Raw genomic sequence first — 23,755 nt, 5'->3', positions numbered from 1 at the left:
ATGGTGGAGCTGGCGGAGGAGGCGCCGGTGGTGGTGGAGGCTATGGCGGCGGTGGAGGCTATAGTGGCGGAGGAGGTGGAGGCTATGGAGGCGGCGGTGGGGGCTATGGAGGAGGCGGTGGAGGTGGTCACGCGCAAACCTACCAAGTCATTATATCCGGTGGTGGTGGAGGTGGTTATGGTGGCGGTGGAGGAGGTGGTTATGGTGGCGGTAGTGCGGGAGCGTCAGCTTATGCTAGCGGCGGAGGCGGTGGCCACGGTGGTGGATATGGTGCTGGCGGCGGTCACGGTGGTGGATATGGTGCTGGCGGTGGTGGTGGTGGCGGATATGGTGGTGGCGGCGGTGTCCACGTTCAAACGTATAAAATCATTACTTCCGGAGGTGGTGGCGGTTATGGTGGTGGCGGCGGTCATGGCGGTGGTGGTGGCGGCGGTTATGGCGGTGGTGCTGGCGGAGGCGGTTATGGAGGTGGACATGTTCAAACCTATAAAATCATTACATCCGGAGGCGGTGGCGGCTACGGTGGTGGCGGCTACAGTGGTGGCGCAGCTGCTAGCGCTGGAGGAGGCTATATTGGTGGTGGCGGGTATGGTGGAGGAGGCGGCGGCGGTGGTGGTGGTGGTCACGTCCAAACCTATAAAATCATTTCTTCGGGCGGAGGTGGTGGCGGTTATGGCGGCGGAGGAGGTGGTGGTTATGGCGGCGGAGGTGGTGGTGGCTATGGCGGCGGAGGAGGCGGTGGCTATGGCGGCGGTGTCGGTGCCGCTGTTGCTGCTGCTAGTGCTGTTGCTGGATCCAGTGCTGGAGGCGGCGGTGGAGGTTGGTCCACCGGTGGCGGTTGGTAATTCCCCCACTTATCACTTAAATCCATTGACTAGTTAATTTAGAAACAATAAGGCATTAAAAATAAAAAGAAAAGACAATCCTCGAAATATTTGATTAACATAAATGACGTGTTTTCTTTGTGGTTTTTATTTAATACCTATGACATAATTAGCCAGAAAAAAACAAGATAATGGAATCTTAAAGATAGAATCTGGCTGTTTTCGATGACTGTCAAACTGGTCGTATATATAAAACGACCAATATTAAGTGGCTATTTATCGACATATTAAATTAAAGAAGAGCAATTTTATTTTGAACAAAATTACTGATACTTTTGAGAAAAATTCTCGGAAGGTTGTAGCGATTTATTTAAAATTTCCTTTCAAAAGGTTTGTGTCAATAAATTAAAACGCTAAAGACTAGACAAAAAAGCTAAACAGTCGATAACGAGTTGAGGACCGGAAGAAAGCAACTCACCTTATTTAAGATGCATTTTTTATATATGATAGGAACCTTCAAATAAAAATAACTCGATATTTTTGAGATACCATCGGGCTAAATCAGTAACAAGCAAATAACGAAAACAAATTCAAAAGTATGAAAAAATTCCGCTATAACAATAACTTCTTTAAAAATGAGCATGAAGATATGTGCATGGCAGACGTTTCAATTTACTAATTATATTTTTTTTTGTTATTAAATATCTCACTTTGGGGGAGAATTAAAAAAAAAAAATTAAAATACATATATGCAAAATATCTGCTCATCCGTGAGCGGTCATTAAAAACTAGTCACAAATATGAAACAAAAAGCTTTGAGTTATACATTAAACAATCAAGTCAAATCGTGCTAATTTCGGCGAGGCCGAATCTTGGGTACTCACCACCATGGATTCTGCTAAAATATTTTTTATTAACCCAGTGTGTATTAGAATTAATTAAAAACTAAATCGGGAATTGGTTGCTGCTATTATGGTCTTATGTAGTCATATCAGGCAATCAGTATTTAAGGGGCCTATATATGTTTATAGACCGATTCGGATCATACTTGGCACGGACGCTGGAAGTTCAGTGGAAGTCGAAGATATATTGATGGAATAAAACAATATTCCGCGAAGGAAATCTTCTTCGATTTATAAAATGTGAATTAAGTTATATGATGCTTAACTATTGTATGAAAGAAATACAAATTGGTTTCAATCACGACATTTAGTGATTCAATTATAAGACCTTACACCACTACTGTGGTACTGGTTATTATAACTTAGTGCATTTGTTTAAAATACCCGGAAGGAAGATAGCTAGACCCATTGATAAGTATATCTATCGACTCAGAATCACATTCTGATTCAATTTAGCTATGCACGTCTGTCCATGTTAATTTGTGAACAAAGTACAGGTCGCAATTTTCTTCCAATCATCTTCAAATTTGGCACAGACATTTTTTTTTGGCCAAGAGACAAAACCTAATGAATTGGAAAAAATCGGTTCAGATTTGGATATAGCTCCCATATGTGTTCTTCCCATTTGAATTAATATTGCAATAACGTAGTCATTTGTTAATCGAAATCATAGAAAAAAGTTTGCTGAAAACAGCAAACACTGTCTGCTGAATATTGGTAGTTAATTTTGCTGCTATTATAGCAGTAGTTCTGCTATTACAGCAGTAGTTCGGCAATTTCACAGCACCAGGGTTACGGCTGAAAAGTCTGATGTTCGTTGAAAATGACTGCTGCTCAATTATGAAGATAAACAAGTATGAGCGTGCTAAGTTCGGCCGGGCCGAATCTTATATACCCTCCACCATGGATCGACTACTATACGCGGTATCTCTTTTTAGGCAAACAAAGAATATTGAATACGAACTGTTATGCTATTGGAGCTATATCAAGTTATAGTCCGATTCGGACCATAAATGAATGCTGAACATTGTATAAGTCATTGTGTTTTATTTCAGTTCATTCGGACAAGAGTTGCGTCTTGTAGGGGCTCAAGAAGCAAAATTGGGAGATAGGTTTATATGGGAGCTGTATCAAGTTATTGATAGATTCAGACCATATTAGACACGTATGTTGAAGGTCATGAGAGAAACCGTTTCTGCAAGCTCGGATGAGAATTGCGCCCTCTAGAGGCTCAAGAAGTCAAGATATCAGATCGGTTAATATGTCAGCTATATCAGGTACCGATTTGCGCCATACTTAACACAGTTATTAGAAGTCATAACAAAACAATTCATGCAAAATTTCAGACAAATTGGAGGAGAATCGCGCGCTCCACTGCCTCAAGAAGTCAAGATCCGAGATCGATTTATATGGCAGCTATATCAAAACATTGACCGATTTGAACCATACTTAGCGCAGTTATAGGAAGTGATACCAAAACAACATATGCAAAATTTCAGTCAAATCGAATTACGAATCAAGACCCAAGATCGATTTATATGGCAGCTATATCAAAACATTGACCGATTTAAACCATACTTAGCGCAGTTATAGAAAGCAATACCAAAACAACATATGCAAAATTTCAGTCAAATCGGACGAGAATTGCGTCCTCTATAGGCTCAAGAAGTTGAGATCTAAGATCGGTTTATATGACAGCTATACCAGATTATGAACTGATTTGAATCATAATTTATGAACTGATTTGAGTTATAATTTAAGGCATACCAATACACTACTTGCAAAATTTTAGTCAAATCGGACGAGAATTAGGCCCTCTAGAGGCTCAAGAAGTCAAGATCCCAGATCCATTTATATGGCAGCTGTATCAAAACATGGACCGATTTGAACCATTCTTAGTGTAAATATTGAAAGTGATACCAAAACGCCATGAGCAAAATTTCAGTGAAATCGGACGAAAATTGCGCCCTCTAGAGGCTCAAGAAGTAAAACCCAAGATCGGTTTATATGGCAGCTATATCAAAACATGGACCGATTTGGCCGATTTGGTGCTTTCCACAGACAGACGGACGGATATGGCTAGATACACATAAAATTACATGACGATCAAGAATATATATATACTTTGCGGGGTCTCGGACGCATATTTCGAGGTGTTACAAACACAAGGGCGAAATTAGTATACCACCATCCTATGGTGGAAGTTATAATAAAATACAAATGCAAATATGTATCTCAGTGGATGTTTATAATCACGACTGAATGCAAACATCCCATAATCTTTCTTTTCTTTAAATTAAGAAACAGAAGACCATGCCAGTCACGTACACATTAGTAGAGCAATAACAACAAATGCGAGCAATCTCAGCCACATTTCGAAATGTATACCAATGGAAGGACCAGGTAGCTTCTTTACAGTAATATTGCACAAATTTAAATCATATATTCCAACAAATTTCTAAAAAAAATCTAAAAATTGCCTAAGGTAATCAAAACAAGTAAATAGCAGCACACAATTTGTTTTTCAGCAGACTTGTGTACTCAAAACAGCAGATTTTGTTAGTTGAAATAGCAGTATGAAATGTTTGCTAATACCGCAGACCTATATTTGTTGAAACAGCAGTAGTGTCTGCTTTCCCATTTTCGGCAGACAATACATGCTGTTTTAGCAAGCATTGTTACTGTTTTGAATAACAAATTTGGTTGAGTGTAGTAAATATCATAGAAACGGTTCAGATTTGGATATAGCTCCATTAAATATATCAACCGATTTTCACTTCTAGAGCCACTGCAAGCGATTTTATTTACAAACCTTCACAAAATTTTTGAAGAACGCTTTCGCCTACAGCTACCACAATATTGATATTGAGGTCGAGATTTAGATATAGCTCTCAGATATATGTTCGTCCGATTTTGAGCAATATTGCAATATTATGGTCATTTGTTAACCGATTCTCCCAAAATTTGGCAGGAAAAATTTTTTCATGACTCTAGACATTGTTGTTGAATTTCATAGAAATCGGTTCAGATTTGAATAAAGATTCCATATATATATATATGCAAGCGCTTTTATTGGCCAATCTTGCCAAAATTTTGCACAGCGCTTTTCTGGACGACTACTACAACATCTAAGAAGTTTGGTCGAAATTGGTTCAGATTAAGATATATATGCTCATACGATTTTGAGTAACTTTCAATAATGTTGTCTTTTGTCAACCGATTGTCATGAAAATATGCATATATACTCGCAATTCTCTTATAACTGTTGACATGTTTGTTAAATTTTATAAGAATAGGTTTAGAATGCATTTTAACTTCCTTATACATATACATCGCCATATTTACACTTTTAGAGCAGTATTTATTACAACTAAGTAGTTATTACATATTTGCTCGAAATTTGGTACGGATGCTATATCCCATCTGTAAACCTTGGCCGAGGTCCATCCGAATTAGATAAAGATTCCAATTGGTACTTATAGGGATGGTGTAGGGTATTATATAGTCGGTAGCCTCAAGTTGTTGTCTTACCTTGCTGGTTTTTAATCGAAACTGCTTCAATCACGAAAATGATAATATCAATCATTGTTTTTAAAAAAGGTGATTAACAAATTTTTTAATTGGTTCAATAAAAAAAAATATTGAAATAGCCTATGTATTTATATATTGAAATATTTCGTAGAGCTGGCAAAATATCGATGGCACTATCAATATCTATTTTTTTGACTGAAGATTTACTTACTATACTTCAATTGGCTATGACATAATATTTGTTCCACTAGCCGAAAGTAGAATAGCGTTCCAAACGCCTCGATCTAATGCGCTCATTCTAAAATCTCTGACACCAAGTTTCGAGGTGTCTCCCACCACTTGATCTTTCCATCGGGCTTTTGGTCTTCCTGGTTTGCGTGTACCACCGTGTTTGCCTTCAAAAGACTTCTTTGCTGGAGCTTCTTTATCCATTCTGACAACATGACCTAGCCAAAGCAGCCGTTGTATTTTGATGCGTGTTACTATGCTATCGCCTTCATACAGCTCATACAGCTCGTGGTTCATACGTTGCCTATATTCTCCATTAACGCAAACTGGTCCATATATTTTTCGAAGAATCATTCTCTCAAACACTCCAAGCACTGCCTCATCTGCTTGCACAAGTACCCATGCTTCAGAACCATATAACAGCACGGGTAGTATCAGTGTATTGTAAAGTGTAGTCTTCGTCTGTCAAGAGGTGACCTTGTTTCTAAACTGCTTACTTAGTCCAAAGTAGCATCTGTTTGCCAGTATTATTCTTCGCTTTATCTCAAAACTGGTGTCATTCGTTTCGGTTACGGCGGTGCCGAGGTAGATAAAGTTACTGACTATCTCAAAGTTGTGGTTTCCAACTTTTCTTTTCTTTATCTGCTCGATTGTGCGAGGCTTTTTGGGAGTAGAAACCATCCATTTCGTCTTATATCCATTTACTACCAGACCCATTTTCACTGACTCTCTTTCGATTCTTTCAAAGGCTGCAGTTTCTTCTTCCGGTGACCGACTATAGAGCATCGATATCATAGATGTCATCGGCATAGGAGAGTAGCATGTGATCTCTTGTGATTAGTGTGCCATATCTATTCACATCTGCATCTCGTATAATCTTCTCCAGCAGGATATTAAAGAGATCACTTGTCTCCTGTCTCCTTGTCTGAAACCTCGTTTGGTATTAAATGGTTCGGAGAAATTCTTTCCTATTATTACTGAGGAACGCGTATCAGCAATTGTCATCCTGCAGAATCTTATTAATTTTGCAGGGATACCTAACTTAGACATGGCTTGAAATACCTTTGAACGTAAAGGAGTATCAAAGGCGGCTTTGTAGTCAACAAAGAAATGGTAGGTGTTGATTTGTCCTTCTCGGGTCTTTTCCAGGATTTGTCACAGTGTGAATATCTGGTCAAGGGTGGATTTACCAGGTCTAAAGCCGCATTGATAGGGCCCAATTATCTCATTGACTTTAGGTTTTAATCGTTCAAACAGTACGCTCGAGAGTATCTTGTATGCAATGGGGAGGAGACTTATTCCTATGTAGTTGGCACATTCCGTCTTGTCTTCTTTCTTGTGTACGGGACATAGGTTCCAATCATCGGGTATGCGTTCTTTTGGCCAGATTGCGCTGATAAGCTGATGCATACTCCTTATCAGCGTATCGCCTCCGGTTTTAAATAGGTCGGCGGGTAACCCGTCGGCTCCTGCTGCCTTGTTGTTCTTCAGTCGGGTCACTGCTACGTGCACCTCATTCTGACTAGGAGGTAAACATTCTATACCATCATCAGGGATTGGTTCTGCGGTATCCTCTTCGCCGCCAACATCGGACACTAGCAATTGCGTAAAATGTTCATTCCATATCCCCAGCATGTTATCAGTGTCAGTTACCAGATTTCCTTCTTTGTCTCTGCAGGAGGATGTGCTTGCACCAAAGCCATCGGTTTGATGTTTAATTCTTTGGTAGAATTTCTGGACTTCATTCTGACTCCTGTACATCTCAATTCGCTCACATCCACGTCTTTCCATTTCTTTTTTCTTTCTGCGGAATAGACGTTTCTCCTCTCTCCTTTTCTCCCGATACCATCCTTCATCTGGCGCGTTGCTACTGATTGCAGGGATGCTCTATATGCCGCATTCTTGGCTTCAGTAGCATTTCGACACACTAGGTCGTACCATGGGCTTCTTGGAGGAGGCTTCCGGTACCCAAGTACAGATTTTGCGGCATTTTCCATGGAGTGGGCAATAGTTTGCCACTGCGCCATTATATGATCGGAACAAGGAGTGCTTTCATCAAGCAGTTGGGTCAATCGAGTGGAGTATGCCGATGCCATTTGTTGTGTTTGCAGCTTTTCAATGTCCAGCTTCCGTGCAGTGTCAGATCATATTTTCCTCGCCATGTTCAAACGGGTGCGAACCTTTGCTGCAACAAGGTAACGATCCGAATCAAAATTCGCTCCACGAATCGATCGTACATCTAACACGCTGCGTTGTTGCTTGCTAGTTTCAACCTAGAAGACATACCTTTTTGACAACTCCTACTGACGAGTTTGGGTGGTACCAAACTAAATCGCGATCTAGGAAACCATCCAAGTGCTTTTACAAACCAAAAACACATTTTCTGCCTAACCTAAAAAGCTTATGTACTTTGTTTTCTATTTGTAATAGAAACATATTACCCTCTGCAGCCGGACAATATTCGATGAAACAACATCCAACTTTATGGCATTCAATTACATAAATAATGGGTGATTTTTTTAAGAGCTATAGGAAAGTTAAAAAAAAACACGTAAGAAAAAAGTATGAAACCGTTATTTGAATCTATAGAACGGCCCATATAATTTAATGTTGAAAGATTATTCAATGCAATTATTGAACGTGACTGCGTCTCAAATGGCCCATCCATGGTCCAAAATTTCAGCCGGTATCTGACGAATAAATGCTTTAATGTTGTCTTCCAATGCATTAATAGAAGTGGGCTTGTCTGTATAGACATGAGCTTTAACATAGCCCCACAAGTCTAAGTCTAAAGTCTAAAGGCGTTAAGTCGCACGATCGTGAAATAAAGGGTTCACCGAACTCGCCTCTCAATAACTCCATTGTTACGCGAGCTGTTTGGCATATGGCCCCGTCTTGTTGAAACAACATGTCATGTAAGTCAAGCTCTTGCATTTTGGGCAAGAAAAAGTTGAATATAATCTCACAGCTCACCATTCACAGTCTCGTTCCGATTCGCATCATCTTTGAAGAAGTACAGTCCAAAGATGCCACCAGCCCATAAACTGCACCAAACTGTGTTTTTTTTTTTGATGCATTGGTAGCCTTTGCAATGCTTCTGCCTGATCTTCACTCCAAAATCGACATTTCTGCTTGAGCCAAAAATGGACTTTGTCGTAAAATGGAAGAAGCGCGGGATGAACTTTCTTAATAGAGCACGCATTTTGATAATAAAATTCAATAATTTACAAGCGTTGTTTGTTTGTAAGACGATTCATGGTTTAATTATAGACACAACTAAAGATGTTTGACAGTGAAACAAAACACGACACATGCGTGAGCTGTTTAAACCAGTGTTCCCAAAAAGATAATAGCTAAAATATCAGCCTTTATTAAAAACTTGCATCCATATTTTGAACAAGCTCAGTTTTCGAACAATTTGATAGCCCGTACTCAGATACGTAGTTCGAAACAATTTTTAAGTATTTTAAGATTTAGTAGTATAAACTAAAATAAATCTGCACTAAATGACTAATATGCAGCGGCCGACGTTTATGGGTCCCAGGCTTTTGATCGCCAGATCGGTATACATTACAGCTATGTCCAAATCTAGACCTATCTGAAACAAATTGAAAAAAGATGTCAAAGGGCCTAACAGAACTCCCCGTCTAAAATGTCGGCAAAATCGAAGAATGAATTCGCCTTTTGTGTGCCCAATACCTTAAATCGAGAGATCGGTCTTTATGACAGCTATATCCAAATCTGAACCGATCTGAGCAAAACTGAAGAAGGATGACGGGATGCCTAACGCAATTCACTATCTCAAATGTAAGCAAAATTTGATAATAAATTTAGCTTTTATGGTGCTTAGACCATAAATCGGCAAATCGGTATACACGGGTATGATATAGTCCGATATAGCCCTTCTTCAAACTTAACCTGCCTGGACAAAAAAGAATCTGTGCAAAGTTTTAGCACAATAGCACTATTTTTAAAGACTGTAGCGTGATTTCAACAGACAGACGGATGGACATGTCTAGATCGTCTTAGACTTTTACTACTATTAAAAAAATATATAGGTTTTGTTGTCGGAAATGGATATTTCGACGTGTTGCAAACGGAATGACAAAATGAATACACCCCCATCCTTCGGTATTGGGTATAAAAATATAAATAAATAAAGATAGGCTTACTACTTGTGACAGCAGGTGCAATTTTATGTGAACCTCATTAAAATCCACTATTCTTCGCTAAATGGTCATAGAATATTAAGAAAATTATTTGTTTTTTAAAAATATATAAAAAGTTTTTATACCCTCCACCATAAGATGGGGGGTATACTAATTTCGTCATTCTGTTTGTAACTACTCGAAATATTCGTCTGAGACCCCATAAAGTATATATATTCTTGATCGTCGCGACATTTTATGTCGATCTAGCCATGTCCGTCCGTCTGTCCGTCCGTCCGTCCGTCCGTCCGTCCGTCCGTCCGTCCGTCCGTCCGTCCGTCCGTCTGTCTGTCGAAAGCACGCTAACTTCCGAAGGAGTAAAGCTAGCCGCTTGAAATTTTGCACAAATACTTCTTATTAGTGTAGGTCGGTTGGTATTGTAAATGGGCCATATCGGTCCATGTTTTGATATAGCTGCCATATAAACCGATCTTGGGTCTTGACTTCTTGAGCCTGTAGAGTGCGCAATTCTTATCCGATTGGAATGAAATTTTGCATGACGTGTTTTGCTATGATATCCAACAACTGTGCCAAGTATGGTTCAAATCGGTCCATAACATGATATAGCTAGCATATAAACCGATCTTGGGTCTTGACTTCTTGACCCTCTAGAGGGCGCAATTCTTATCCGATTGGAATGGAATTTCGCACGACGTGTTTTGTTATGATACCCAACAACTGTGCCAAGTATGGTTCAAATCGGTCCATAACCTGATATAGCTACCATATAAACCGATCTTGGGTCTTGACTTCTTGACCCTCTAGAGGGCACAATTCTTATCCGATTTGAATGAATTTTTGCACGAAGTATTTCGTTATGATATCCAACAACTGTGCCAAGTATGGTTCAAATCGGTTCATAACCTGATATAGCTGTCATATAAACAGATCTGGGGATTTGACTTCTTGAGCTTCTAGAGGGCGCAATTCCTATCCGATTTGGCTGAAATTTTGCATGACGTATTTTATTTTTACTTTCAACAACTGTGTCAAATAAGGTTCAAATCGGTTCATAACCTGATATAGCTGCCATATAAACCGATCTGGGATCTTGACTTCTTGACCCCTAGAGGTCGCAATTATTATCCGATATGCCTGAAATTTTGTACGATGGATACTCTCATGACCATCAACAAACGTTTTTATTATGGTCTGAATCGGTCTATAGCCCGATACAGATTCCATATAAATCGTTCTCTCTATTTTACTTCGTAAGCCCCAATTCTTATACGAATTAGCTAAAATTTTACACAGGTCTCCAACATATAATTTAATTGTGGTCCGAACCGGACCATATCTTGATATCGTTTTAATAGCAGAGCAACTCTTTTCTTATATCCTTTTTTGCCTAAGAAGAGATGCCAGGAAAAGAACTCGACAAATGCGATCCATGGTGGAGGGTATATAAGATTCGGCCCGGCCGAACTTAGCACGCTTTTACTTGTTTTTATTTAATTTTTTTTTTAATGTAAAACTGTATTGATAAAATTTAAGTGGTCGGGGTTGACTCCGCAGCCCTAGTTTAGACACATCATAACGCCCCATGCCACTATGGACATACACCTAAGCCAGTTACCTCAAAAAAGAAAAATTAAGTTAGGAATTCTGAGCCTCTTACAAAATCCTTAAATGTGTTTCATGGCACTCCCCTAATTTAGTTCAGGTCTGGTAAAGTGTCCCCACCTAAGTGCCGGTATAACTTAGACGCGAAAGCCGGGCAATGATAAAGGAACTGCTCCAACGTCTCATCATCATCCCCACATGCCCAACATATGATATCACTTGCCGCACCGATTTTACATAAGTGAGATCGTAGTCCTAAGTGTCCCGTCATGATACCAATTGCTATACCGACCTCCTTCTGACTTCCTTTCAGTAATAGCCTCGTCCTCTCACGATTCGAATCACCCCATAGGATTTTCGCCGTTTTACTGACCGTTTCTCTGCAACCACATGGTTGCATGCGCATTCGCCACCCACACCCTTAACTCGGACAAGAAAGGCTTTGGGTTAACTAAGTTTATTAACGGAAATTCTCTGACCTTCAACGCCAAATCCTCTGCACTTTCATTCACCCTTATTCCGTTATGCCCCGGCAACCAAACGATGATCTTCCAGATGGCAATACTAAAGTTCCCTCAATCCAAGACTGTGCCGCTAGCAGCAGTGCCATGCACTCGACCTCAAGGTTCACCTCAGGTATACACTCGGAAACCTCTTCCCTTCCTTCCAGGTTCCCTATAGTCCCTTTGATTATACCGCGATGGTATGAGCTGCTGCCATCCTCAATCCATTCTCTCATAGCCTTAGGTTTCAAAGCCGCAGTGGCTGTCTCACACTTAATCTATATGGCAATGGGTCGGATATCTAGAATAGTTTCCAGTGCACTACTGGGCGTGGTCCTCATTGTTCCGCCTGTACCAAGACAATATGTTCTCTGAACCTATTGTATTGTCCTTATGTCGCACTTTTCTCCAATACACCAAACTACTGAGGCATAAGTAAGTATAGGTTTTATCACGCGTCTGTAGAGCCAGTGGACTATCCTCGGATTCAGGCCCCATTTCGAGCATACGGCCCGACTACATCGTGTCCAACATCTGTGAACCTGTTCAGTTTCCTTATCCCTTAGAGGTATTATAACATCGGGCTCAAATCTCTCTATAGTCAGCATCCGTAATAGATCATTTATGGTGGTCACCCACGGGAGTGGCTATAAAATGCCCCCCTGTGGCGTGCCTTGTGCCACTTTCTCCCTTATATTTATGTCATGGGACGCACAATTTATCCATCTGTTCCTTAGCATGTGGTTTATCCAGTCTCTAGGGACCGGGTTCATCCGGCACTGGTCTAAGGATTGGATCAGTGTGTCGGTTTGCAAATTGTTAAAAGCCCCCTCGATGTCAATGCATACCGCCAGTGTGTACGTTTTGGTATCGAAGGATTCTTCTATTTTATCCACCGACCTTCCCTTGACAAAGTCATGCTGTTTGTATTTAATCAGCTGCTGGATGTCCAACTCTTTATCATGGTGTCCACAATGCGCTCCTTGGTTTTGAGTACAAAGTACGTAAGGCTTACAGGTCTGTAGCCCTTTGGTGTAGTATAACTTACCTTGCCGGGCTTGGGTATAATACCACCCTTGCCTCCTGCCAGGCTTTCAGAGACTGTCCAAGTCCCAGGCACGTTGTGAAAATATTAGCCAGGTGGGACGCCAGATAGTTTGCCTCCTTCTGTAATAATGCCGGAAATATTCCATCAGGTCCGGGTGACTTAAATAGTTTGAAGCTCCTCAAGGGTTCATTCACCATAAACTTCGTAATTATATACTTTCGATCAACATCATTGTTCCAAGATTCTAGTGTATCAGTGAGTCCCCTCGTATCCTGTGGAAAATGGGTTTTCATCAAAAGACCGGTCATCCAGAGGTTTTCTTGGGCTGATTTCCTTTCCCGAAGAGCACAGCTTTCTTTGAAGTACCCCCCCACTACTAAATTGCCTGATTGCAAACTTAAATATCTTAAATTATCAAACAAAACGGTAGTAACAGGTAAACATTAATGATAGATCAACATTCCACAGATCACGTGTGGTGTGCGAAACAAAATAATATTCAAGTGATGAAAAATAGCAATGTAATGGGTTTCAGATCAGAGTACTAAGCGGAGCAGATTTCATCTATTCTTTCATACTATTTCTTCTTCACTCGGGCTGCCGCCATTTTCATCGGCTGGTGGGGCTTAAATTGAGCCGCTGAAGTAACAGAAAGAATTGTATTATTTTAATTTTTTGCGTGTTTTAAATTAATCAAAATATGTTTCTCACTTATCAAAGTTTATGGTAAAACATTCTAAGTTATATTCATTATCGTTTTTTATGTGATAATTAATAAGTTTTTAATCGCTCACTCTTCTGTTTTCTCTTCATAAATCAGCTGATTGAGCTGTTAATCAGATTTTAATGACCAGTTTAAATAGTTTCCAGTTTTAAATGGAGTTTCCACATATTAAGGTGTATGTTACTAACACATTTAAAATAAATATAGCCAAAATAGATAAATATTTTACAATTCTGGATAAAGCTTTTGTCCCACGATTTGTACTATCTTATGTATTTTCAAATATAGCAACTCTGAAAGTTGTATACATCGTGTGATGCGTATGAAAAAATTTAATATGCATAATAGATTATCGAGTTCATATATGTAGACACATGTCTACACATGTAGACACATGTCTACACATGTAGACACATGTCTACACATGTAGACACATGTCTACCCATGTCTATACATGTAGACAAATGTCTATACATGTCAGGCATGTATAGACATCTTTCGAAAAAATTTTCAAAGAGATGAGCAACCGCAATTATACATGGTCAACGCACTCTGTATATTATGGAGGAGAAAGCCAAATACCTGTAATCCTTGCAGCCGAACCCCTAATCACAAGTGGAAAAGATGGATGTGGGAGTAGATTAAAATATGGAAGCTTAACTACGCTGTTAATCAACCCCACCCCGAAGTAATGCGAGAGCAGTCCCGGGTTGGTGGTTCCTGTGTAAGACCACTATTGCTAGTGCGCTATCATTTGGCCCAAGAACTTTCCGTTAAGGTAAAAAATTCTAACATATATACAATTATATCTGATGTCATTCTGATCATTGTCTGATCATTACGTCCATTAAAAAAAAAATATGTCAATACACGTAGACATATGTCCATAAAAAATACAATAAATATGAGAATATATTCGGATTGGGCCGTGTTTTCCGGCCAGAAAGTGACAGCACATAAGTTACGGCAGTGATTGCAGCCTAAGTAAGCCCGGCAGATAAATTGACTTAAAACTGTTTTACTTTCGTTATCAATCCCGGAAATTAAATGCTCCCAGCTAATTCAATACAAAATAATCGAAGCTCTTCTGCAAATATGAAAAAAAAACTTTGAATCAAAGCAGAGATGTTGTTAAGTTGGTGTTTTCTGTTATAAACTTTAAAAAATGCAGGTTTTGGTACCAAATTTCCGTTTCACATTGAAAGCCTAATTAAGGATGAAAGAGAAATTAAAATCAAGTTTTCGTCATCGCTTCATTCGTTTATCGAACTTTGGATGCCCACCACCTCGGGTATATATGTAAAGCACCTTTCATCAAAATCCTATAAAAAATGCATACCTTATGCCCCATAGCAACCATATCGAAATATGTACCGATTTGGACCAAATACTAATAAGTACAAGTCATTGTTCAATTAAGTATAACAAAATATTGGTCTATTTTGAAGCTATATCTAAAAATAAACCGGATGTTGAAAAGACTAACATAAGTCACAGTGTCAAATTTCTGTGAAACAGGATTATACATGCGCCTTTTATGGGACCAAGACTTTAAATCAAGATATCGGTATATATGGCAGCTATATCCAAATCTGGACCAATTTTTGCCAAGTTGCAGAAAAATGTCGAAGAGCCTAACACAACTCACTATCGACCTTAAATCAAGAGATCGGATGTTGAAAAGACTAACATAAGTCACAGTGTCAAATTTCAGTGAATCGGATTATAAATGCTCCTTTTTATGGGAGCAAGACTCTTAATCAGGATATCGGTCTATGTGGCAGCTATATTCAAATCTGGACCGATTTTTGCCATGTTGCAGAAAAATGTCAAAGAGCCTAACACAACTCACTATCCCAAATTTCGGCGAAATCGGACAAAAAATTCGCCATTTATGCCCCCAAAACCTTAAATCGAGAGATCGGTCTATATGGCAGCTATATCCAAATCTGAAAAAAAACCGATCGGAGTCATATTGAAGAAGGATGTTGAAGGGCCTAACACACCTCTCTGTCCCAAATTTCGGCGACATCGGACAATACATGAGCCTTTTATGGGCGCAAGACCTTAAATCGAGAGATCGTCGATATGGAAGCTATATCCAAATCTGGACCTATCTGGGTCAAATTGAAGAAATATGTCGAAGGGCCTAACACAACTCACTTTCCCAAATTTGAGCAAATTTGGATAATAAATGTGGATTTTATGGTCCTAAGACCTTAAATCAAGAGATCTGTCCATATGGCAGCTTTATCCAAATCTGGACCGATCTTGGCCAGTTTGAAGAAGGATGTCGAAGGGCCTAACAACCCACTGTCTCAAATTTCAGCAAAATCGGATAATAAATGTGTCTTTTATGGACCTAAGACACTAATTCGGCGGATCGGTCTATATCAAGATATTGATCGATATAGCCCATCTTGGAACTTATGGACGAAAAAAGAAACTGTGCAGAGTTTGAGCTCAATATCTCTATTTTTAAAGACTGTAGCATGACTTCAACATACGGACGGACAGATGGACGGACATGGCTAGATCGTCTTAGATTTTTACGCTGATCAAGAATATATATACTTTATAGGGTCGGAAATGGATATTTCGATGTGTTGTAAACGGAATGACAAAATGAATATAGCCCTATCCTTCGGTGGTGGGTATAAAAAGAGGTTTCAAATAACAAACAACAAACATTAGGAAATAGAAAGCAATGGACAAAACATTGTTGTTGCATTGCATTCAAGTTCTGTTGTTATAAAGGGTGATTTTTTTGAGGTTAGGATTTTCATGCATTAGTATTTGACAGATCACGTGGGATTTCAGACATGGTGTCAAAGAGAAAGATGCTCAGTATGCTTTGACATTTCATCATGAATAGACTTACTAACGAGCAACGCTTGCAAATCATTGAATTTTATTCCCAAAATCAGTGTTCGGTTCGAAATGTGTTCAAATTTTGACAAATTTTGTTCAGCGATGAGGCTCATTTCTGGTTGAATGGCTACGTAAATAAGCAAAATTGCCGCATTTGGAGTGAAGAGCAACCAGAAGCCGTTCAAGAACTGCCCATGCATCCCGAAAAATGCTCTGTTTGGTGTGGTTTGTACGCTGGTGGAATCATTGGACCGTATTTTTTCAAAGATGCTGTTGGACGCAACGTTACGGTGAATGAACACATTTCGAACCGAACACTGATTTTGGTAATAAAATTCAATGATTTGCAAGCGTTGCTCGTTAGTAAGTCTATTCATGATGAAATGTCAAAGCATACTGAGCATCTTTCTCTTTGACACCATGTCTGAAATCCCACGTGATCTGTCAAATACTAATGCATGAAAATCCTAACCTCAAAAAAATCACCCTTTACTTTCTACCTGTGTGGGATCTAACGCGAACAAATTTTTTTGACGGTCAAAGTCCATTAATCATTGAATGTATGCTGGTCCCACTAATGCCTAAGGTTGTCTCTATCTCACGATAGGTCACTGACGATCTTACAATATCAGTTGGTGCACACTATCAATGGTTTTTGCAATAACAACAGATTTCGGGCGACCTTCACGAAATTCGTCTTAGAGTGAACAACGACCTCGATTGAATTCACCATACCATCGATAAACGCTCCTTAAAGGAGCTCCATCGCCAAAAGTTGAATAAAGTTTATCAATGCACTGTTGTTGAGTTAATCCACGTCGAAAGGTGTAAAAAATAATGGCACGAAAATGTTCACGATTCATTAAATTTTTGAGTCCCTATTGACTCAAAAACGGCTGAACCGATAAACAAATGGTTCTACATTTTTCGATATCCGAAGGGGGGCAGACCCTCCCCCTTACCACCATTTTCAAAAACGCCAGATCTCGGAGATGGGTGCACCTATTAAAGTGAAATTTTGTATGCCACCTCATGGTACCCCAACAACACGAAAATGAAAGATATTTAAGAGTAGAGTACGAACTTTTCATGAAAATATCACCGTTAGTGTCGGGGGTCCCCCACCCCCAAAACCACTATACAACAGAACACTTTACTGCTTTGGGCAAAATGGGTATCAAATGAAATGTATTTAAAAGAAGAGTACAAATCTGACATAAAAATGTATTCCTTGGTGTGTGAGGGCCTCCTCAGCCCTCTGCAGGACATATTTACCTATTGGGACAATATGGATATCAAATTAATGGTTTTTAAGAGCAGAGTATGAACTTGGGTATAAAAATTTCACTCATAGAGTCGAAAGGTCCCCCACCCCCAGAAACACCACCTAACAGGAAACTTTTACCGCTTTGGACAATATGCGTATCCAATGAGAGGTATTTAAGGGTAAAGTCTGTACTTGGCATACAAATGGCATGTGTTTGGAAGTTGAGTACACAACTGTTATAAGAATTTGGACTAGGAGTCTACGGGGCATTTCAAACCCGGACGGACGGATGGACATGACTAGATCGACTCAGAACATCGAGACGATCAAGAATGGAATGGAATGGTATTAACATTTTAGGTGGGGCGCTTAGGTGGGTGGACCCATAACACACCAAATATATGTATATAGACCAATCATGACAATATGGGATTCAAATGAAAGGTACGAGGGTTGCTTTTTATATTTCGTGATTGGACATTCTTTGTATTGCAATCTGCCAACTGACAACTCTATCGTAAAGGTTGACATTTTTATACCCTCCACCATAAGATGGGGGGTATACTAATTTCGTCATTCTGTTTGTAACTACTCGAAATATTCGTCTGAGACCCCATAAAGTATATATATTCTTGATCGTCGCGACATTTTATGTCGATCTAGCCATGTCCGTCCGTCTGTCCGTCCGTCCGTCCGTCCGTCCGTCCGTCTGTCTGTCGAAAGCACGCTAACTTCCGAAGGAGTAAAGCTAGCCGCTTGAAATTTTGCACAAATACTTCTTATTAGTGTAGGTCGGTTGGTATTGTAAATGGGCCATATCGGTCCATGTTTTGATATAGCTGCCATATAAACCGATCTTGGGTCTTGACTTCTTGAGCCTGTAGAGTGCGCAATTCTTATCCGATTGGAATGAAATTTTGCATGACGTGTTTTGCTATGATATCCAACAACTGTGCCAAGTATGGTTGAAATCGGTTCATAACCTGATATAGCTGCCATATATACCGATCTTGGGTCTTGACTTCTTGAGCCTCTAGCGTGCGCAATTCTTATCCGATCAGAATGAAATTTTGCACGACGTGTTTTGTTATGATATCCAACAAGTGTGCCAAGTATGGTTCAAATCGGTCCATAACCTGATATAGCTGCCATATAACCCGATCTTGGGTCTTGACTTCTTGAGCCTGTAGAGTGCGCAATTCTTATCCGATTGGAATGAAATTTTGCATGACGTGTTTTGCTATGATATCCAACAACAGCGCCAAGTATGGTTCAAATCGGTCCATAACATGATATAGCTAGCATATAAACCGATCTTGGGTCTTGACTTCTTGACCCTCTAGAGGGCGCAATTCTTATCCGATTGGAATGGAATTTCGCACGACGTGTTTTGTTATGATACCCAACAACTGTGCCAAGTATGGTTCAAATCGGTCCATAACCTGATATAGCTACCATATAAACCGATCTTGGGTCTTGACTTCTTGACCCTCTAGAGGGCACAATTTTTATCCGATTTGAATGAATTTTTGCACGAAGTATTTCGTTATGATATCCAACAACTGTGCCAAGTATGGTTCAAATCGGTTCATAACCTGATATAGCTGTCATATAAACAGATCTGGGGATTTGACTTCTTGAGCTTCTAGAGGGCGCAATTCCTATCCGATTTGGCTGAAATTTTGAATGACGTATTTTATTTTTACTTTCAACAACTGTGTCAAATAAGGTTCAAATCGGTTCATAACCTGATATAGCTGCCATATAAACCGATCTGGGATCTTGACTTCTTGACCCCTAGAGGTCGCAATTATTATCCGATATGCCTGAAATTTTGTACGATGGATACTCTCATGACCATCAACAAACGTTTTTATTATGGTCTGAATCGGTCTATAGCCCGATACAGATTCCATATAAATCGTTCTCTCTATTTTACTTCGTAAGCCCCAATTCTTATACGAATTAGCTAAAATTTTACACAGGTCTCCAATATATAATTTAATTGTGGTCCGAACCGGACCATATCTTGATATCGTTTTAATAGCAGAGCAACTCTTTTCTTATATCCTTTTTTGCCTAAGAAGAGATGCCAGGAAAAGAACTCGACAAATGCGATCCATGGTGGAGGGTATATAAGATTCGGCCCGGCCGAACTTAGCACGCTTTTACTTGTTTAGGTTATATGTACTCAGAACATTTTGTCATACGAGTGCTATTTCTGTTGTTTACAATAACTTAAAAGATTTATCTCGCCAAAAAATTGAATTAAATAGTGAACATTTTCGTGCGATTATTTTTTACAACTTTCGACTTGGATTAACTTAACAACTGTGCATCGATGAACTTAATTCAATTTTCGACGAATTCAACCGAGGTCGTAGTTGACTCCAAAACGAATTTGGAGAACGTCGTCCGAAATCAGTTGTTGTTCCAAAAACCATTGATGCTGTGCGCCACTGATATTGCAAGATCGTCATGGGACCTATCGTGAGATTGAGACAACCTTAGGCGTGATTGGGACCAGCATACATTCAATATTGCATGTTAATTTGAACGTCAAGAAAATTTGTTCGCAATGGATCCAACGCAATTTGTCAATCGCTCCAAAAATTCCAAAAAACTGAATTTTTGAGCACCGAATGACATTTTTTTATTCCTGTACGTAACAAATAAAATGAGAGGTGTACGTTTTTCGACACCTGAAGAAGCTGTTGATGCGTTCAGAATGCATGTTTAGGAGATACCTCAATCAGAGTGGCAAAAGTGCTTCGACAAATTGGTTCAAGTTGAAGTTTGTACACAAATTAACATGGACAGAGGGACAGAAAGACAGACAGAAGGACATATATAAATCAGAAAAATAAATCGAATCTGAGTCGACCGGTATACTTATCAATGGGTCCATTTCAGGCTCTATAAAGTATATATGTATATTCTTGATCGTCGTATAAATATAAGACCTTCTAGCCATGTCCGTCCGTCTGTCTGTTGAAATCACGCTATAGTCTTTAAAAAAAGAGATATTGAGCCGATACTTTGCATAGATTCGATCTGCCGATTTAGGCCAATTTAAGCCACATTTATAACCCGATTACGCTGAAATTTGGTACCGCGCATTTTATTAGGCCTCTCGACATCCTTGTGCAATATCGCAGATCGGTCCGGATTTAGATACAGCTGCCAAATGGACCGATCTCTCGATATAGGGTCTTGCGCCCAATAAAGCCAAAATTGTGTTGTGAGTTGTGTTAAACCTCTTGACATCCATGTTCAATACGGACTAGATCTGTCCATATTTAGATATAGCTTCCATATAGACCGATCTCCCGATTTAAGGTCTTGGGCCCATTAAGGGCGCATTTTTTTACTGTAAGTAACGTAACGTTGTGTAGGTTGGTCTGGACCCTCTACCGTTACTTCAAAAACACCACCCAAAATTTAAAGTGGACCGATAAGGACAATATGGGTATCAAATGAAAAGTATGCGGTAGTAGATAACGAATCTGGCATACAAATTGATGACGATGTATAGGGGGTCACCCCACCCCCATAAAAATTACCAAAATTGGGAACATTAGCCAATTACGGATATATGTGACTCGGATGGTTTGTTTCGCATAGAACCGATTTTCTCAAAATTTTCGCGTATTGTGTAGGTTGGTCTGGAAGGAAATATAGGCTATAAAAATGTTCGATATCGGAAGGGGAACGGTATGCGAAAAACACAACCCAAAATCTGGAAGGCAACATAGGCTATATCATTTTTAGACGAACCCTCCCCCTTACCCTAAAAATACTACCCAATAAGTGGTCCGATGAGCACAATAAGGGTATCATATAAAATCTATTGGAGATCAGAAAACGAATATGGTAATAAAATTTTGGTCCAAGTATCCAGTGGGCCCCCTCAACCCCAAAACTCTTCTAAACAGATATGTTCGAAGTTCATGTCAATATGGGACTCAAATGAAAAGTATTAGGCAGTAGATTTCAAACCATGGCTATATGGGACTCAAATGAAAGGTATTTAGGAGTAGATTACGAATATGACATTAAAATTTGTGTTAAAGTCTAGATGGCGTTTTTCTTCCTAAAGATACATTAAATGGGTTATTTGACCCATTATGACAATATGGGACTCAAATAAAAAGTATTTGAGAGTAGAAAACGAACTTGATATCCAATTTTGGAGCCAAGTGATTTGGGGAGTTGGGAGTAAATGACGAATTTGATGTCCATATTTGAGTCGAAATGTTTGAGTTGCCATCCCTCCTCCAATGAGAACATTACCCTGAGGAAGAACATTACCACCAGGAATCGAGAAAGGGCAAATTCTCACACATCAATTCATGCTTTCCGATTCAAGTTTAAAATCAATGATAAGGGACCTTTTTTATAGCCGAGTCCGAACGGCGTCCCGCAGTGCGACACCTCTTTGGGGAAAGTTTTTTAAATGACCTTGCATGGCATTGTACCTCGCAAATGTCGCCAACATTAAGAGGAAATTAACACCGCTTTGTCCGATGTTCTCGCCAGAATTCGAACGTGTACAGCGTCATAGGCTACAATGGCACGAATTCGACATTCACATTCAGAGCGATGTGTCTCCACTCTAAAAAGTTATTAGAGAGTTAAAGAAGGCGCAGTGGAGCGGGCCCGGTTCGGCTAGTATTTGTATATAGCTGCCTTTAGATCCATAAAGGGTGCATTTTTAACCGACGAATTTGGTACAATAGTTTGTGTTAAACCCTTACATAGCCTTCCCGAACATGGTGGAGATTGGACTATATTCAGACATAGCTGCTATGGGTTCAAAAGTAATGAATTTTTCACAGTATTATAAAAAAATGTGTTTAAAATATATATCCAAAGTGGTGGGTATCTCAAGTTCGGCCCGGCCGAACTTAATGCCTTTCTACATGTTTTAATTTAAATGAATTTATTTGAACAGAGGCTATCCTCGAGCATGTTTAAAAATACAATTACAAAATTAAAAAACGTATATCGTTTCTTAAAAACATGGCTAGTTGCAATAAATGAAAAACTCGCACACATTCTGCATCAATATGGACCATAATAAAGTACAATAGACACCACAAATTGTTGTAATTGTTTTTTTTTTAAGCTCTTTGCAGTACCATAAAAATCGTAAAAAAACCTTAATTACAAAATACGGATAAAGGTTTTATGTTGCCTTCACCCATTTTGTCAAATCTTCGTTAGACGCCATCATATAACAGGCAAACAAATTTTTTTGGGTTCTTTCTTTTCTCATATGTTTTCAAAATTGACACTGTTGTCTGATGCAGTGTTGCTGTCTTAACAGTCAATGACATTGTGGCTGCTTCGGCATTGCTGCATATGACAAAGAGTTATCGTGCAGCCCTCATGGCATGATGTAGGGTTGATGATCGTATATCGACAGATGGCAATAGTAGAGAAATATGTGGCCTTTAGTATATATGGCAGCTATTTCAAAACAAAGACCGATTTGGCCCGTTTACGATCCTAACTGACTTACACTAATAAGAATGTTTTGAGCAAATTTCAAGAGCCCAGCTTTACTGCTTATAAAGTTAGCGTATTTTCGACAGACAGATGTAAAAACAAAGTTTGATCGACTTATAATATCATGACGATCAGGTATATGTATATATACTTTGTTTGGTCTCAGATCACTATTTCGATGTATTATAAACCCAATGACGAACTTAGTATACCACCATCCTAGGTGGAGGGTATAAAAATATATATGATCAGACCCAATTTTAGATGGCATCATTTAAAATGTGATCAAATTATATCTAATTAGATACAATTGATAAATTTTTATATCAAACTAGCTGACCCGGGCCCGCTCCGCTGCGCCTTCTTTTACTTTATATGGGACAAAAGTTTCCTTGGAATATTTTTTTTCGACAATTAAAGAACTTTTAGTGAAATACCATGTTACGAAAATAGTATATCGCTTGACTAATAGTTTAACAATATAAGTGCCTTTGTCCGAATCCCATATGACCTTTATTGGTCTACGAATTTAAGTTTGGACGTAAGGTGTACTCCATTCTTAAAATACTTTATTT

At 39.3% G+C, this 23,755-nt stretch overlaps 1 protein-coding gene across 1 annotated transcript; it reads left to right on the top strand.

Moving 5' to 3' along the window:
* The first annotated feature begins 42 nt into the window (after positions 1 to 42).
* On the top strand, positions 43 to 23,069 carry LOC131996963 (uncharacterized). Its single transcript, XM_059367173.1, has 3 exons — positions 43 to 146; positions 215 to 841; positions 22,982 to 23,069. Exons 1-3 carry the CDS (start codon positions 43 to 45, stop codon positions 23,067 to 23,069), a joined length of 819 nt encoding a protein of 272 aa, XP_059223156.1.
* Positions 23,070 to 23,755: the final 686 nt, after the last annotated feature.

Source organism: Stomoxys calcitrans, chromosome 4 (assembly GCF_963082655.1).
Source record: "Stomoxys calcitrans chromosome 4, idStoCalc2.1, whole genome shotgun sequence".
Taxonomy (NCBI): domain Eukaryota; kingdom Metazoa; phylum Arthropoda; class Insecta; order Diptera; family Muscidae; genus Stomoxys; species Stomoxys calcitrans.
This window is presented reverse-complemented; position numbering and strand designations above follow the sequence as displayed.